Source organism: Pungitius pungitius, chromosome 8 (genome assembly GCF_949316345.1).
Source record: "Pungitius pungitius chromosome 8, fPunPun2.1, whole genome shotgun sequence".
Classification (NCBI taxonomy): domain Eukaryota; kingdom Metazoa; phylum Chordata; class Actinopteri; order Perciformes; family Gasterosteidae; genus Pungitius; species Pungitius pungitius.
The window spans coordinates 10203825-10223192 of NC_084907.1; the positions used below are offsets into that span (position 1 = coordinate 10203825).

General features: G+C 44.6%; 1 protein-coding gene across 1 annotated transcript in view; it reads left to right on the plus strand.

Annotated features, from left to right (window-relative positions):
- LOC119230141 (copine-9-like) overlaps positions 1 to 19368 on the plus strand; it is an 84800-nt gene that overhangs the window by 10880 nt on the left and 54552 nt on the right. The window contains 2 exon segments of the mRNA XM_037491164.2: positions 4335 to 4381; positions 9389 to 9492. Of these exon segments, the coding sequence (XP_037347061.1) occupies positions 4335 to 4381; positions 9389 to 9492 (151 nt within the window).

Sequence of the window (19368 nt, forward strand, 5' to 3'; positions counted from 1 at the left end):
TTTTTTTTTTTTTGAACATGTAAAAAGCTCTGGCATTGCATCTTAAAAGAATCTTATTGCAATAGTAATGATTATCTTTTATTGCAATTTAAAAGACTAAAAAGGGATAATGAGGACAAAAATAGAAAAGAATAGAAATCAATAGAATTCAGGCCAGTTAATGAAATGAAAGAATAGTTCTGTGTTTCCCTGGTTTGATGTGTGGGGTCTTGGGGGGGGGGGGGGTAGGATAGCAGATGTATTTGAAGAATGTCCTTAAAAAAAGACACATACAGTATATATTATTCATAATCAGAATAATAGACGTCTTGGTTGAATTTAAGATTGAGCACTAAAAAGACTGCACGTGACTGGTCAAAGTGTGTGTGTGGGAGTGTGTGTGTCACAGGTACTCCACTCTGCCTTGTAAGGGTTCATTGTGGCCTATTTGTCTGACGCGTGTGTGTCATCAGTGGGCCCGTGCTTGCCTGTGTTACACTGCGTGTGTACATGTGTTGTGTCTGTTGGCTGGTGTGTATTCCACAGCGGCTGCTCCTCTGTTCCTCTGTAGCACAGATGAAGGAGCCTCGGATCTCAGTGTTGAAGAACTTAACACCAAAATGAAAGAGATTCCCTTTGAACATTTGCAGCAGACTACGAGGATGGAGCGCTGTGTGTTCTGTTGTGTAACAGTCTGATTTGTCTGGAACAACCACAAAGTGGTTAAAGTGATGTAAAGCCAACTCTGAAAAAGTTTTATTCAGGGAAGAAGGAAGCAGCAAATGTAGTGTTAAAGTTACTAGATTCTCATCATGCAACATTAGCGCCTGCCTTCTCCTCCGCGACTCTCCTCTTAGCAGGCCACTCATCCTTTATTGATGAGCCTTCCCTCCTGTGCTGGCCACAGGTCGGGGACCGTCATGGAGGGTCCAGAACTTCAAACCAGTTCAGAGGGAATCCGTCCAGTGGGAATCCGTACTCGCTATGGCCACGATGCCCACTCAGCTCTTTGATGTGCCCCGGTCGGACCCCTCCGTCTGACCCGTAGGGCGCGGCCCCAACGCGACGGGTCGATACGCGCTGATAATGGCACGCAGCACTCACTGTCCACGCCTCCTGGTACTTGATGCGGTCTGGATCCAGAGTCAATAAATCGCACACAGAGTGACTGAGTGACTTGACTGACTGTCTGTGAGAGTTCACCTGTTCTCAGATACGACTTTGTGTTAGTTTCAAAGGGTTGGCAGTTCAATCCCCAGCTCGGCTTTTCATGTTGGGCAATATCACAACCCCTGTCATCCGTGCATGGGGGAATGATGACATGTAGTGTAACAGCGCTCGGAGAGGTTGGAAGACTAGAGAACTATACGAGTACATTTACCATTTACAGATCCAAACATCAGATTTAGTTTCATATCTAATGTGATGTTCCCTACAGGAAGTGGCTCACACAATGAATACGTAGGGAAGGTGAAGATTTAATCGTTAGCTCTCCGTTACGCATTCCAATCACCTTGAAAGCAGCCTTTCATTGGAGGTCTACATTCTCTCTCTTTATTTTAATAGAGTTCATAATCAAGTTTTCCCCTTGGAGGTCCATTCATACATCAGCTGGGACCTATTACTAGCCCAGCACTGTGGCGGGTTTTCTATTAAATAAGGTGCAGAATTCAAGTGAAGTGGTGAACTGAGTTGTATTGTGATGACTCACGGGCAGCACAGCTCCTCTCCAAGTGTCCGTCCCATTGGCCTGTTCCCGCTCCGAGTGCCGGGCGACGCTGATTTAAATGACTCGAGGCTTCGGCTGTGCCTTCGTCTCTGCCCGTGAGATTCAATTCTTGATTGAATACATCATCGGCACAAATAGGCGGAAGCGATGTCCAGTCACAGCCCCACGTGAAACGTTTTTACTCACATCGACGGTTCATCACACAAGTCTCAAAAACACTGCTTAAAAAACACCCCAAACCACTATTCATTGGCTGCACTTACCAAAAGGCCTCCAGCCTGTCACTACATCTGCATTTTTAAATTATAGTTATCCACCACAAGTAATCAAACACACCTTCTTGTTTTCCATTTGCACTGCAGTCCTCTGCAGCTGCCACTAATTTCCTGCGGATGACAGTTCTGCATGTCCGCCACTTATCACGTCTCCATTTTGTCGCTATTTTGTCTCCATTTCTTTTCACCTGCCAGAGAACAGTTCCTCCTGAGGATGGAACGTGTGCAAAGGAGATGAGAAATAATTCTCTCTTCTCACTGTGCCTCATATTCCTGCTTGTGGAATACTGCTAAACCACAAAATACAAAAGGAAGCACAATTTGAATCGCCTTGCACATAAACCCTTGTTTGCACCACAGCATCTTGCGTTTGTCCTCAGTGGGAATGGATACAGTAAAAATAATGTTATATGTTCATTTTTAAAAACCAGAAACGAGTCAATTAAGGTCACGCAATTTTTTTTTGTCTCCTTCAAAGCAGCAGCACCAAAGAGAGACTACGTAAAGTAACCACCATAAGACTTTCACTGGCCTCCGTGCTGCTTTCTACCTTTCACTAAGCCTCTCTTATGGTGAGTTCTGGAGTCGGACACATGAATATTCTTACTGGTTCACTACGTGGTGAAAGCCAGAGCTTTAGTAGGCTGTGGATTTTGTGGGGTATCCATGAACACTGAATTCATTGAACAGTGAACAGGCTGCAAACAGCCATGACTGTCCAGAGAGGGCTCAAGTCACGCATCACAGTCAATGCTTCCTCCATCAAGTACAGAACACCCATAGTGCATATCTTTATACATTTGTGCCCAACCGACAATATTTCACTTTCTTTTTCCCTTCCAAACAGGACACGTTAGCCAACTGTCCCTAAAGCCTTTTTTATTCTCGTAATGGTATTTATTAATTTAGCTTGACCCTGTTTTCCTCTCTTCTCCTCTTCCTCCTGGAGAAAATGAGGATGTGTACGGGTCCCAGCGCTGGATGGGTTGTCGTGGTTGACTGGCCTGCCGTCCCGCTCGAGCAGAACCAGGATGTGCTCGAGGACAGCCATTACCATGGCGATGGCAGGGAAGGGAGGCGAGGGGATTGTGGGAGGAGGAATGGACTGTGGAAAGCTTGATTTATCAATTTCTCTTCCTCATGCAGCCATATTCTCCGTAGCAACACTAGCTGATGGAAGGTGTTGGTGGTACACAGTGGTCATTTTACACAAACCCTACAATGTGCTTTAGGTTACTCTTTTAAAGGAAGGCCGTAGTACTAGGACCATAAAATAACTTTCACAGATTCTTTTATTGTCTCCACAAGGTAAACTGTTTTTTTTTTTGTTCTTTATTGTTATTTCTTAGTTTCTAATCATTTTTAAATCTCCCAATCTCTCTCGAATTTTGTGATTCGCCACCATAGGAGAGCAGGGGGAGGAAATGCTGCTGAACGAATACAGTGCATGATTTAAATAGTAATAAAAAATAAATAAATACACCAAACACAGATCAGTCTGTGTGGGAAACACTACAGAGAAACTGCAAGAGGAGAGTGGATTAAACTACCAGCCGGATGGAAACTTTCTCTTAAAAAATCACCAAAACCAAAACATTGATTACAGGCAGAAGCTGTGATCTGTGTGACCAATGCTTACTTACTTAAGCTTAAGATTGTGATATTGCATTAAAAACATTTTATTCCACCTATCTCATGTAAATTGTCTGAGCTCCTCAGCAGTTGTACGAAGCCATGTTTAACTTGACTGGGACCAACAGTCCGGTGACTCTGAAAGATGCACTAAACTGCTGAAACACACAGCAGAGAGGAGAGGACCCTCATTCACCCATTCACACCCATTCACACTCTTATGACAGGAGCTACCACCCACAGTGACACCTGCCCATCAGGAGTATCTAACACTCACACGATTGACTCACGTAGTCTGAGCCACTCGAGCACTTGGGGACCACGGTTCTCACCCAAGGAAACATTGTCATGGAAACAAGTGGTGATGACCTTGCTCTCCGCTGAACCACAGGACAGGTTGTGAAAACATGAATACCTGCATTAATAAAGCATATAGAGCTTTCCACTATTTCAACTGGTAACACCTGTTGGAAGCTTGGTGGACGAATAAAGTCCATTGTTTAACAAATGTAGTGGAATAAATTATCCTTTTCACTGTTATTGTGAACTAAAGACATGTTTGAGTTCTCTTTGCTTCTATAAGGATTGTGTTGTTTCTTTGACTGGAAGCAGAGCCGGCAGGACTGACTGCCGTCCTCCTGTTGGATTCTGAGAGCATTTATCTCAACATTTAAAAAGTGCTCTGCTCTTAAACCGATTCTCTTTGTTTGTCTTCTCAGTGGTGGTTTTATACGTGCAAGGCCTGGGGACCAAGGAGTGGAGAGAGGTGAGTTGAAAACCCTTTTAATTCTCTCTGTTCGGATGAAATGGTGGTTTTGTGTTGCAGAACTCGTCAATTAATTTGTCTTGTCTTTAAAGATAAGGAAGTAGGCTGATCACATAGTTTGAGTTAAGAATAGTTGACATCTCACAGAAGAGAAATGGCCCTGACAGTATGATGAAGACGAGACGGATACTTAAATAGCCTAAGTTTAAAGAAACTGGTTTCTTTTAAAAGTGTGACCTAGTAAATCTGATTTTCTCTGTAAGATCTATAAATTACACTCTTCTTCACAAAATGAACCATTGTACTGCTGATCTTGTAGTTTTAATACACTTTTTAATGTTAATGATCTCAATTCAAATGCTAGAAAGCTTGTGGTCTACATCCATTAATACAATGAAGAACTCATGAGATGTTTTTGAAGACTATGTGGCTATAATCTGGATATGAAAAAATAGGTTTTAGTATCTGCCGCTTGCCATCGGAAGTATTGAATTTCAAAATGATCACTTGTAGTGTGAAATCACATCAATACACGCAGCTCCAGTGAGAAATGTATTGTATTAGTCCCTTTGAAGTGCTTCAGCCGTTTGAGCGTGTGTCCATCGGAGAGCAGAAGTAGCACAGACACACTTTTAGTTGCTGATGAAATAAAAGCTGCAATATTGAGATGAAAATAAAGCCACGGGTGAAAAAAATAACATCGGACCGTCAAAAAGCATTTCGGCATTCTCCCCACATCAGAGATAAAAGAGAACGGCCAATGCTTTCCTCCACTGAGGTGACGCCCAAAAGAGTCTGAGCAGCCGGGAAGTGGCCTGCGACGGTCCCACTGATCAGAGGTTCATAGCAAACACAAGGTAACAAGAACCTCATCAGAGGCTGCCCTTCAACATGTGGCTACATGTGGAAACATATTGACAACCCTCGTCTCGTCCTCGTCCTTTGGGCTTTGTGCTATCTGAGAAAATCATTGTCACCTCAGCAGGGATCCAAACACATCCACAGACCCCAGTGAGCCCCAATCAGTCCCGAGAAGAGAGGAGGCTTTCAGCAGCGCTACACACACACACACACACACACACACACACACACACACACACAACGCCCAACGCACAAGCGCTCAGCGTAGAGCCGCGCTCCGTGGATCCCGCTTGCAGGGGGAGGAGTGTGTGATCCCGGCTACCTGCCGCTGACCAGCCGCCAGCTCCACACATTCTAAAACGGGCTAAATAGCTAATGTTGTTGACTATTCTATTTCAATGCTTCCAATGACAAGTTAGTGACACGTTGGTCTTGTTGTGGGCTTTCGTGCTAATGTTGCACACTTTGGGACCAAAGTACAACATTCAACTGAAAGTTTTCATGGCCACATCGGACCGAAGGTTTTAATGCTTCTTGCTCTATTTGGGACTGGTTCGCTGGGTGAACTATTTTCAGCTGGACTGAGTTTCTGGTGCGTCCGTAGAGGGAACCTTTTTTTAAACTTCCGAGCGAGTTGCAGGGGGAGAGATTGGGTTTGCGGAAGCAAAAGAGTAGTAACCCTTTCACGGATTAAGAAAGAGATCAAGTGTCATGCCTCCATCAGAAATCAGAAAGGCCTCTTGCCTCTGTGAGAAGATGCAAGTTTATCCGTGAGCATCCTCCACTTTATTTTTCCTCGCCGCCTCTCTGTTCTCCTCCTGCAACGGAGGCCCTTAGGGGTCCACTGCATCTGCAACGTCCTCCAATACCTTTTCTTTTTTAGAAACCTCAACCGATTGAAACTGGACGTCAGCGTAGCCGCCTGTCAACGAGCAAGAGGAAACAGGCATCCTCCCTGTGTCACACATATTGTCAGCAGCTTGTAGCGCGTGGGCCGCCTCCACACATTGGCGCATTTGGCTTGAGGCCGTTTTTGAAGCAATTAGCAGAGATCCATTTCTCACACCAATACAGAGAATAGTTTTGCCAAAAAACAAAGACGGTTGTGTGTGCAAACTGCACATTCAACGTAAACATAAGGAGAATCTATTTAAAAAAGACTTCTTGTGTGTCTCTGTGTGTGTGTGTGAACGTGGAAGAGATACATCTCTTTTATTACATTTTTATGTGCACCTCTCGCCTCTGTCATTTCTTTGGACTTTCAAAAACACTAAAACTATTACTCTCTTTGCTGTTGTTTCTTTTAAGGCCTTTTCTCTCAACTCAGACAAATAGGCCACTTCATCCCCCTTCAGAACCAGGGTCAGCATCTTGTCCTGGGAGGGACCAGGAAGGTGGGCTCTGTTGTTACAGGGCATCTCTTCATCTTATTACATAATACACTTTTTTTATCCCGTAGAGGTACATTGTGTTGAGCGTGTGTCCACTGATTATAAGGAAATCAAATCAAGGCATGTAAGTACAATGTCAGATTGAAACCGACGTCCTTATAGTCCGTCAATGACGGGTTGTATCAGTGGTCATATTTATGGATTTCTTTTGACAAAAAGTCTTCAAACTGATTCATTCTCTCGTAAAAAATCTTTCATTTAATAATGGTGGAATTATGGAAATGTGAGACTCCTGAAAGGATGCAGTTAGCAGACCAATCACAGCCTTGCGGGCTGCGTAAACTCGCAAAGCTTTTGATGCAAGTTTATACTTATGTGTGTGGTTGTGGTTGTTTTTCTTGTGCTGAACAACTTTTTGCTGCTGTAAGCTACTGTTTTTGTAGCCGGGACCCCGCGGGTTCTTGGACAGATACACAGATACACGGCACTTCTGCCAGTTCTTTTATTTTTTTGTGTGCACAGCTTTGTCAACTCTCCAGATTGCTACCGCTTCTTCCTCCTCCTCCTCCTCCTCCTCCTCGCTCCGGCCGTGCCCCCGAGCATCTGGGCGAGTCCCTCTGTCAGTCCTGCTCACTGTTTATCATCAGTGCTCATTAACTACCGTTCCCTGAACCACACCCCGCCGCCTCAGTGCTGTATTAGGTTATTACATTTTTTTCTTCCTTGCTCCAGTTGAAATTGGTGATACATTTTCTACTTTGATAAGAAAATAAATTATTACATTTCTTTCAACCAATATCATGCATCCAAGACCTTTTATTTATGGATTTCATTTATTGTCTCCCATGAACGCCCTACTGATTTTTCTCTCTGCCTCTAAGAAAAACAAAACCCAAATTGTGACAGCCTATTAGAGGCACTTTTTGAACTACCTCATTTACTGACAATGGGCAGCGTGGTCTTCAGGTGTAATGCCGTCAGTGCTGGATCAAAAAGGCGTGTTGATGTTAAATACAACCTGAGCACTTGCTGACACATCGGTCCCTCACTTTCAGAGGGAAAAATCCCTTTTTGTAACCTTTAGGAACAGACAGTGACTACACCTCAATGGATGGAAAGGGTACCATAGAATGCTGTTGAGCATTGTTTAGGGGAAGATCCATTGACAGCACACATCCAAATCTCCATTGAGCTGATAAATCGCCGCTGACTTGAGGACCGCTGACCCAAAGGGGTTCTCCCATCTCTGCTGTATGGAGTCTGCCGGACTCGGGGAAGCAGAAAACAGAGGTGGCGGTGGGGTAAGAGGAAGCTGTCCGATCAATAGCTCGTAACTGTCACCTGGCTGAGAACCAAGTGTTCACCACAACGCGACAGGATGAGGAAATGAGTGTTCATCACAACGCGACAGGATGAGGATATGAGTGTTCCTCACAACGCGACAGGATGAGGAAATGAGTGTTCACCACAACGCGACAGGATGAGGAAATGAGTGTTCATCACAACGCGACAGGATGAGGATATTAGTGATCACCACAACACGACAGGATGGGGAAATGAGTGTTCATCACAACGCGACAGGATGAGGAAATGAGTATTCATCACCACGCGACAGGATGAGGAAATGAGTATTCATCACCACGCGACAGGATGAGGAAATGAGTGTTCATCACCACGCGACAGGATGAGGAAATGAGTGTTCACCACAACGCGACAGGATGAGGAAATGAGTGTTCATCACAACGCGACAGGATGAGGAAATGAGTGATCACCACAACACGACAGGATGGGGAAATGAGTGATCACCAGAACGCGACAGGATGAGGAAATGAGTGATCACCAGAACGCGACAGGATGAGGAAATGAGTGTTCACCACCACGCGACAGGATGAGGAAATGAGTGATCACCACAACATGACAGGATGAGGAAATGAGTGTTCACCACAGCGCAACAACATGAGGAAATGAGTGTTCATCACAACGCGACAGGATGAGGAAATGAGTGATCATCACAACGCGACAGGATGAGGATATGAGTGTTCCTCACAACGCGACAGGATGAGGAAATGAGTGTTCATCACATTGCGACAGGATGAGGAAATGAGTGTTCATCACCACGCGACTGGATGAGGATATGAGTGTTCATTACAACCCGACAGGATGAGGATAGTCAGCATTCTAGTACTATAGAATGTTTGTCCTAAAGTGGTAAGTTAAGAGTGGGAGTCGTAGTCGTTGTTCCAGTAGTCAGATACAGTGCCAGGGTTCCCCAGGTCACAGTTGGTATCTGGAACCTTTAAAGTGATACAAGGCCAACGATTGATCCGAAGCAAAGATATTGATTAGATATGATGAAATCAGATTTGAATCAGTTTAATTAAAATAATGCCTTTCCTTGTTTATCTCAATCCTCTCAGAAAGTATATCAACTCATTTTCTCATTAAGGTACTGAGATAATTGATTATGTAAATGTGCCTTTATACTGACAGCTGTCTTCATGAAGCCTTTGAAACCAAAGACCTCCTACTCATTTACATTTACAGCAACAGAAAAGATAGAAGAGAATGAATGTAACTGGGTCATTTGAATCCAAGGAGGTTTGAGCAGGAACTCAGGTCTTCTTTCTCTCAGATGTTTTCTGGTTAACAACTTACAAACTTACAAAAGTTGCTCTTTACTGAATGCTCCGATTGATCGGTATGATGTTGACTTTTTCCTCCTCTCTGTCTCTCTTCTCTCTGGTCTTTCCACCAGTTTGGTCGGACAGAGGTCATCGATAACACGCTGAACCCCGATTTCGTGAGGAAGTTTGTCCTTGATTTCTTCTTTGAAGAGAAGCAGAACCTCCGCTTTGATGTGTAAGTGGGAACATCGCCGCCTTTTCCCTCTTCCCCTGTTTCCTTTGTTATGACTTCAATACAGCCTCCTTTATCATTTGGGCCTCCTGACTCATATCCACCAGCTCTGGAAGCCTCCAGTCAGCTGTTTGACTGCGTGGCTCAAATTGTTGTTCTAAATGTTCAGTAAGATACACCATGTTCCAAATGTCTTCATAGCTTTGGGCTTCTGTTGGAGAAACCCTCGCAGCAACCATAACGTATAGTCAATATTGGATAACTAGTTTTTAAAATCCTAAAAACTGCTCCATTTAATCTTTTCACTTTACAACTGAAAAATGACAACCTTCATGTAGAGCCCCCTAGCTGTCCTGGCTTTGTTAAAGGAGTGCGCTGCCCGAATTCTTTACTGTTCTTAACTCATTTATATAATTAATACTAGGTTACTACACTCTGTTATCCCTATTATTTTAGCACCTTGTAGCAGAAATTATTTAGGAAGACATATCACGTACACAAGAGAATACATTTAACCCTTTACTTGAAATGGGATTCACGAATACACATAAAATAACATTCAAACATATATGTTGTTAGACTGCGTCCAGTCGCTTTCTTCAGATGTAGCTTCAAACTTTTAACATCAGCATATCACCACACCAGACCTCCGTCAAACCCTTTTTTATCTAAGCCGGCAGGTAACTAACTAATATAAATAAAACAAAAGTGGGTACCCAATCAGTTGTCCAATGCATGGTGCAGGCCTGTTGGGCAGGGGAGAGAGCGGGGAAGCCTCCTACCAAAAAAATGGCTACTTCGCGCCAAAGTGCCACCTGAAAAGGAAACACTCACTCGTCGTCCTCGGTGTTGGCGAGTCTGAATTGGAGCCGTCGTCGCAGACGTCCACATGGTGTTGGTCACTCCGGATCCGCGAACCGATGGTTGAAAGAGTGGCCGGGTTGGATACTCTCTCTCTCGTGCAGTTCTGGATCTCCCAAGCTAAAGCCCGGCTCAACTAGCTATTGCCGCGGCATTCCTATAATCGGAGTGGATCTCTATCCGAGTTCCATCATAAACAAAACAAAACGCGTGGGGATATCGCTGTCTCTGATCGTTGAGAGTCACTCGCCGTTCCTCACGTTAATTCGCTCCACTATTTCACTTTACCCTGTTTTGTAATTGTCCGTCATCCTTCTTCGTTTCTCCTTCTTTTTCGTCCTTCACCCTCTTCCGGGCCCCGCTCCATCTCACGTCCCGCCCTCAAGTCTGATTGGAGTACTATCCCTTCAACTAATACAGTGTTTAAACATGAAAACGTTAATTCCACTTTATTAACAACAAAAACTAACACAAGAATAAAATACAACCATTTCAGGATACAACCCAATTTCCCACAGGGCTACATCCTCCCCTTACTAAATGTCTAAATGTCCTCATAGATATAAACCAGGCACTCTTTTAACTATGTATGAGAAAGAGCTCATCAGGACTGGATACTTATTTGGAACTAAACATGCTCTAGTTTTACCCTAGTTTGATAATGATACCTCTATGCACAATTGTTAGTGGTTGCTCACTAGCTTTTCCAGGTTCATCATAGGTAAGTCTCAACACTGGTTTTACTGGTCTTTTTCCACGGATCTGTGACATCGGTTTTTGATTTTGAGCTTAGTCTTTTTCTTGGTGCACCAACAGTTTTTCTCCCATCCTCCAGGTCTGTGTTGGTCAGTGCAGGCCCTTCCTCTTCTTCTCCGTCTGCCTCATGCTCCTCCGCGGCACCGTAAGGAGTCAGTTCTCTGGCATCCTCGTTCTCTGAGCTCTCTGAATCTCCATCATATTCTTCTCTCCTCTTTAGTAGGTTCTCCATACACTCCCGGTATGGTCTAAAGGACCTGTTACCCTCCACATCAGACGAGGAATCGGACGTCTCTTTGTGCCCTCCTGTCTTTGTCTCTTATTAATTGAGCGTGTTCTCGGTCTCGCAGGGACTTCCTCACAATCTTCAGCTGGTGGGATCCTCACCGATGGCCCAATTGGTAAGATGTGATCTCGATGGAGGGTCCTAACTCCACCTTGACCCCCTTCAGGTTTCACACGGAAAACAGGCAAATTCTTTTCAACAAGGATCTGTGCTACCGTCAGGGCTTTCTGATTCCTCGCAGCATATCTGGTATAATGGTCTGTCACCACCAAGACATTACTAATGCCTCGGGTATCGGGTTCCATGGACAAAAAGTTAATACACACCAGGTCCAGCGGACCGCTGCTAGTGATGTAATGTAGGGGAGCAGCTTTCTTGGCAGGTGCTTTGCGAGTGAGACATAGTCCACAATTTCTGACATACTGCTCTGCATCTTGAGCCATCCTCGGCCAGTAAAAAGATTGCTCTTATAAGTTCAGTCAGTCGTTCCACTCCTAGGTGACCCATGTCGTCATGAAGAGAATGGAACACCACTTCTCTGAGATGGGCCGGCAGTACTAACTGCAGTGTCTCCTCTGCAGCTTTCTTACTCGCTCGGAACAGAAGTCCATCTCTCATCACAAGTCTGCCAACTTCACTCTTCATCAACCTCATCTCTGGATTTACGTCTTTGCCACTAGGCCAAACTCCCTGTTTCACAGCCTCAATCACCTGCCTAACCACTGGATCTCTTTTCTGAGCAGCCACTAATTCTGATTTTGACAGTTGCTCCAGTGAGCTCAAGTGTAACTGTGACGAAAAGGCATACACGTCTGGACTACCGGCTGAAGTGTCTGCTAGCTGTTCCACACACCTCAGGGACTTGTCTGGTGCGTCTTCCACCTGCACCCACTGACATATGGACTTCACCAAATTCTGGGCCATGCTATCCCATTCTCCATCTTCTACCTCTTCAGGGATGTTGCGGGACAACAAATCAGCATCTATGTTCGCTTTACCCGGCCGGTACTGAATGTCAAAATCATAGGTGGCCAAGGCTGCAAGCCAACGATGACCAGTCGCGTTGAGTTTGGCCGTGGTAAGCACATAGGTCAATGGGTTGTTGTCGGTGCGTACAGTAAACCTGGCTCCATAAAGGTATTCATGGAATTTATCAACTACCGCCCACTTCAGTGCAAGGAAGTCTAACTGGTATACTGGATATTGCTGTTCTGAAGAGCTCAACTTTCTGCTGGCAAAGGCGACGGGCCTTAGCCCTTCTGGGTGTTCCTGGTAAAGCACGGCACCAATCCCTTGGAAACTTGCATCAGTATGTAAGACATATGGCTTGTTGGCATCGGCAAATGCCAACACGGGGGGCATTAATCAGACATTGAATGATCAGGGTCAGTAGCAACACCATCGGCTGAAACGATGTGGCCTACATACTTGACCCTGGGCTGGCAAAATTGACACTTGTCAAGGGAGAGTTTTAGCCCTACTTCTTCAAGTCTGTCTAACACCTGTAACAGGCACCCTTGGTGCTCTTCCAACGTGCGTCCAAAGACTATGAGATGGTCTACATATACTAACACTTGCAGGAGATTCATATCGCCAACCGCTTTCTCCATTAGTTTTTGGAACGTCGCCAGCGCTCCTGTTATGCCTTGGGGCATTGTGTCAAATTGGAAAAATCCAAGGGGGCAAATGAAGGCGGTTTTCTCTTTATCTTGGTCTGCCATGGCAATCTGATAGTACCCACTGCGCAGATCGAGAGCTGAAAACCATTTGCTCCCAGTTAAACAGTCCAACGCTTCATCTATGCGCAGAGTGGTGTACTGGTCTGGAACTGTGCGCCTATTAAGGGTCCTATAGTCAATGCACATTCTGATACGCCCATTTTTCTTTCTGGCTATCACAATTGGTGATGCATACTGACTACGTGACTCTGAAATGATTCCAGCATTTAACAACTCCTGCAAGTGCTTGCGGACATCATCGATATCGGCTGGAGCAAGGCGCCTGGAACGTTCTCTGAATGGTTTTGGATCGGTCATCCTGATATGGTGTTCCACGTCCTTTGCCAGGCCGACATTCCACTCATGCAATGAGAACACATTTGCTTGCTCACACAGCTTTTGACGGAGTCGCTCTGTCTATTCAGGAGGGATGGGTGACTCACCAAACTGAAGTAGCTCAGGATCTAACTTGGTTGGAGCAGTCTCAGCTCCCGCCTTGGGTAATTGAATTACTGGATCGGCATGGCACAGCTATCCTAGGACGATTCCAACTGGGATGACTATATCCTTCCGAGACTCATTCATGATCAGCACAGTGAAATGGCCCTCATTCACTGCTGAACTGCTTGTATGACCATGGGCTGCAGCAGCACACCAGCCGGTAACGGAGTGATGGGTGAGGCTTCAACCATCAGCATGTCTTTATTCAGAGGATGCTTCAACTCCACTTCACAGATGACACAGCACTCACCCCCAGAAGGTAAGGTAAGCGCTTCACACTTCACACATCCCACCTCCCCCTCTTCTCCCTCAGCAGTTGATTGGTCGGTGTGCATGACTGGGTCCCTTGCTTAAATGCCAAGTGTCTGGGCAATGTCGGCTCCTGTGGTCTCTTTGCACAGTCTGGAGAGTCTCTGGAACAGGTTAGCATTGGTGCCTAAAATCACAGGAGTCTGCTCAGGACTTGAGGGACTTGGGCAAATCAGAGCCAAGACTGACAGGTTCTCTTTGGTGCCTGTTACCTTCTCTGGAAACGCCATATCCACCACCTCATAACCCAGGTAAAGGTTTTCGCTCAACCCCCATATTGCCAACCCGGACACTGGCTGGATTGTGACATCAGGTAAGTGACGCATGTATCAGGACTCAAAGATGATTGTGACTTGGGAGCCGCTATCAAGGAGAGCCTCGCATGAACTCTCTGGATAGATGTGTTCAGCTTCATCCTTGAAGACTCATATTCCTCCTCGTTGCGGATATCACTCAGGAGTTCCAAGAAAGTTGGCGGATCTTCTCTCCGTTCCCTGAGCTTGAGCTGGACCAGCATCATATCCGAGTGGACCGCACCTCGCAGCAACTGCTCCACTCGAGCGCGGTTGGCCCAGCCTGGAGGGAGACCTTCACGACCAACCACCTTGCTCAACGACAACTCCAAATGCCTAAGAAAGTAAGACAACTTTTCCTTTGGCTGCTGCTGTAACAACCTAAAGGCAAAATACAGGTCTTCGCCAGTCTCTGCAGATCCAAAAGCACTCTCAATGGCATCTAAGCACCGAGCTGGACTAACCTCTGGATCAGCAGTCCTGACAGCTTTAACCACAGCTAGCGCAGGACCCTTCAGACATTCCATGATACGGCGCCGTTTCTCCTTGAAAGAACACTCGCTCTCCTCCACCATCAGGCGCGCATGCTCCAACCAATGCTCCAAAGACTCTTCTCCATATGGAGGCGACGGTAGCTGCTGTTCTCACTCGATGGTTTCTCCATCTTGGCCAACAAATCACCGACCACATGAATGATGGACTCAGCCGATCCACCCGTTAGTTGATCTTCCAACAAACTTTTTAACGGGCTTGGAGAAATATTCTCGACAGGACTTTCAGCAGCTATGACAATCCTCTACTTTTCCGCTGTGCCCTCTGGCAGTAGTTCGGGAGGGACTCTGGTGGGGTCCGCCTTTTCTCTGCACTCGCACAGCTCTGTCAGATGGTTCAGTTTCAGGCTGAGTGTCCGTCCTCTCACTTGCACTCTGCTTTGACGTTTCCCACAGTCTCTTCAATAAGTGCATTGTCCACATCTTCTGGAATCAGCACCATAAGGGAGTGGTCTTCATCTAGTTCTTCTCTTTTGAACCACTCTTTGAGCTCTTTAACCAAACCTACCGTGCTACGCAGAGGCTCCATATTAGTAAAGGCTTGTGGCTCCGATTGGACTGAGTATTATTACTCTCCCATGAAATTTACACTCAAACATATATGTTGTTAGACTGCGTCCAGTCGCTTACTTCAGATGTAGCTTCGAACTTTTAACATCAGCAAATCACCACACCAGACCTCTGGCAAACCTGTTTTTATCTAAGCCGGCAGGTAACTAACTAATATAAATAAAACAAAAGTGGGTACCCAATCAGTTGTCCAATGCACGGTGCAGGGCTGTTGCGCAGGGGAGAGAGCGGGGAAGCCTCCTACCAAAAAAATGGCTACTTCGCGCCAAAGTGCCACCCAAAAGAGTTCCGTCATAAACAAAACAAAACGAACCCAGCGCAACGCGTGCAGATATCGCTGTCTCTGATCGTTGAGAGTCACTCGCCGTTCCTCTCGTTAATTTGCTCCACCATCTCACTTCACGCTGTTTTGTTATTGTCCGTCATCCTTCTTCATTCCCCTTCTTCTTCTTCTCGTCCTTCTTTTTCGTCCTTCACCCTCTTCCGGCCCCGCTCCATCTCACGTCCCGCCCTCAAGTCTGATTGGAGTACTATCCCTTCAACTAATACAATGTTTAAACATGAAAACGTTAATTCCACTTTATTAACAACAATAACAAACAAGAATAAAATACAACCATTTCAGGATACAACCTAATTTCCCATAGGGCTACATTCACTTTTTAATTTTTGCCATTTTTGTTCTTACATAGACATTCTAATGTCAAAAATAAAACTCAAGCAATTAACTTAAGTTTCAATTAAGTCTTTAAGAATAGAAATCCCATATTTCAGTAAATGTATTTAATCTATTAAACAGGAATATTGAGGCCTTTTACAACTCAGTAGTTATTTTGACTATGATTTTCTCACCACTTACGTACCCATTTCGCCCCCCGAGTATCGGCCTGGGAATGACCTGACCAACGAGGACACAGTTAGTCCTATTGTTGGACTGGTCACTTCACTAAATACACAGTGCATTCAGTAGAACACAGTATTTATTCAGCCTGTTTTTTGTTGTGTCATAATCTATTTTCCTTCTCAATCTATTTCCAAGCGCTCCATTCATTTCAAAATAGATTGGTTTTATGAAAATATTTATTAGGATCATTTGAAGAGAAATCCACAGCGCAAAGAGCTCTGCTGCCTGAAAAGGTGAATAGTTTCTACATTAGTAACTTTTAGTGTGAAGTCAGGAGGAGGCGGACAGGAAGGGAGAGCCAGTCTTCCACAGAGGGGATCGAGGCCCCTTTATGGATCACGGAGCCCCGGGGGGGGGAGGGTTCAGAGGAGAGGCCCAGCTTGGGGTCGGGTACTGTAAAGAGGCCAAAGAGGCTTCGATTCCCCAGAGCTGCAAACATCATCAACAGCAGGTCACTGCATTGATCCTCAGCCAATAAGGAGAGAAGCTGCACTCTGAGCTTCTAAAGGACATTTGTGTCCAGTGTAGATATTTTAACTATTAATTGCAGTGTTTCAGTAAATGAGGGGGGGAAAGGAAATAAGGTGGAAATTACATTTGAAATCTGAAAGTTTTTAATGGCATTGAGGGTCGAGGCTTCCTCCTCCTGGGACCCGTCTTAATCTTCTGACAAAGTCAATCATTAGTGTTGAATTATTAAGTCAGAGAGACACAATGGCAACACAAAAAACCCATCCACACACACACACACACACACCCACACACACACACTTCCTCTCACATTTTTTTTACAATTTATACTCACTTAACTTACCTTCATAGCTCTGAAATATTAAATTAGTTAAGAGATCTGGGCAGACCTCTTTACAAAATAATTTAGTCTGATTTGAATTATTGAGAATCTCTTTTAGAATGTGCATATGTTACGAGTTGGCTCTACAGCAGCAATGATTATTGGAGAAATGCAGATGGTGTAAAGCCTACAAGGCAACCTCCAAAGTTCACTTTCCAGATGTCATTTAAATTTTTCATGTAAAAAATAAAACATGGAATTGTGCCATAAACTAAATATTTTACATGTAAGTTCACTTAACGACATCTACAAACCAACCAAACATAACTAAGCGTTAATTAATGCCAGGAGAGGACGTATAAATACACATTTCAAATGGTCACTACTGCCTTGTAAGTAAAGTAAAAGAGTTCTATGAAACCGACCTTTTACACACACACATACAGACACACACACACACACGTGCCCCCTCCTCCCTGCCATCCCAGGCGCATCGGCTGCACCCAGAGAAACGTTTGACCGATGGGAGTGTGTTGCATGTCACGTAGTGACAACCAGTCAGCCATCTTTTAAACAAAAAAACAGCTTTTTCAAGAAGAACGGTGGAAGCAGTGACTTGGCGAGGCTGCTGTTCTCTCCCTGACGTGGAGTCATAAGAGGGAATTCCAATGAAAGGGAGCATTTCAGGGGAGGCAATCAATTATTAAACGCACAACTCTCAAAAAAAGGTTATTTCTGGCCCACTTAATCACAATAGATGGAGGGATTTAAAGCAAATCAATCGTTTCCTACAAGGAAGGGGAGATGAATGGACTGAACTGATCATGACATGCAGGACATCATCAGAAGTCTTCTCACTGTGATTCGTTGTTCGGGAATATATTGTTCGAATGCCAGATTTAGTTTGTAGTTATAAATCTATTATTGCATTCAAGATATCTATCATTAACAACAGATCACACATATATACAACTATTTTTAAAGAAAGGCTTGGTAAAGATCTCAAACAGCAGCCTAGCCGTTTTTAGCAAATGTTTTGATAATTTGCAATTTGCGTTGGCTGGTTATTCTTTTCAGAGGCGAGTATTTAGTGTGTGTGGGGTTGAGTGAAACTACACTACTGTGTGTGTGTGTTTGTGGTAATAACGGAACATGTGGTTTATCCAATGGAGCGCTGTGGATCCCTGAGGGGTTTTAACAGCAATATAGCCCAAAGGAAGACGTTGATACACGTACAATATTTGTAAGTGATGACATTCATTTTCTGGGTCTTTTTTTGTGGGAATTGCTGACAGTAAAGGTGCAAAGAGGTTGTCGCTGTGTCTGTAGCTAGGCAACGACAAGGTTCTTCTTCTGTGGCAGCGCATCATTTACCGCGCCCTCCTGTCGGTCCCCATCGGTCACCTGTACACATTAACATGGAAAAAATGGGGATCCGGATGAAACATTCTGCAGTTATCCTTGTAGTATTGTCCTCATTTCCTTGAAATAGTAAATAGATCCTACGGGGGCACTTTGGAGTTAAAAGGCATCTGCGAGCTCGGGATCAAGCCGCTGATCTTCTGATTGTTGCCCCATGAACATAAACATGTCTGAATCACCAATACGTTTGTAAATAAATCTGCTTTTTGGCCTCTGCTCCAAAAATGGCATACCGATGATAAAAAGTATAATGACTGTAACTACTTTGTCTATCTGGACACTTTTGTGAAGGGGAACCCTTGTGAATGTTCCAATGTGTACAAATCAGCAATAGAACACACAGAAAAAGAGCACAGGTGTTGCAATCATTGGCTTTATTACATTTTTCTTCAATAACCGTTTTACATTTAGTTTCTGCAGCCTTAAGGAATGAATCACACCCTAACACAACGTGCATGGGAGTGTAATCAGGTTTCTCTATGTGCACAGCTCTCGGGCGTTTGCATGCCTGGACTGTGGATAAAAGTCCATGATGCAAACTGAATGTGTGCATCCCATCGTGTTCACCATCACAGTGTGACACACAGCTTGTGAAATGATCGTTCCATTGCTGAATGTGATGTACACATACAACGTTCAGCAAGACATGCGCCGCATACGGCAGGAATTCATCAAGTTAATCAAACTTCAACTTTTAAAAAGTCATTAAAAGATGATTAGTGGCTGCAATGTACCAACTAAAACAAGTCCTGCCTTTAGTGTCAAATCAACTTCCCTTTTCTAACCCAGTATCACATGGGTCCCCAAGGGGCTTTACAACCTGTACATGGTACAACGTCCTCTATTTTTTGACCTTCGCGTTACAATTTACGTCTTATTTAATTGCCCTTTTTGCCCTTTGGCTTTTATTGCCCT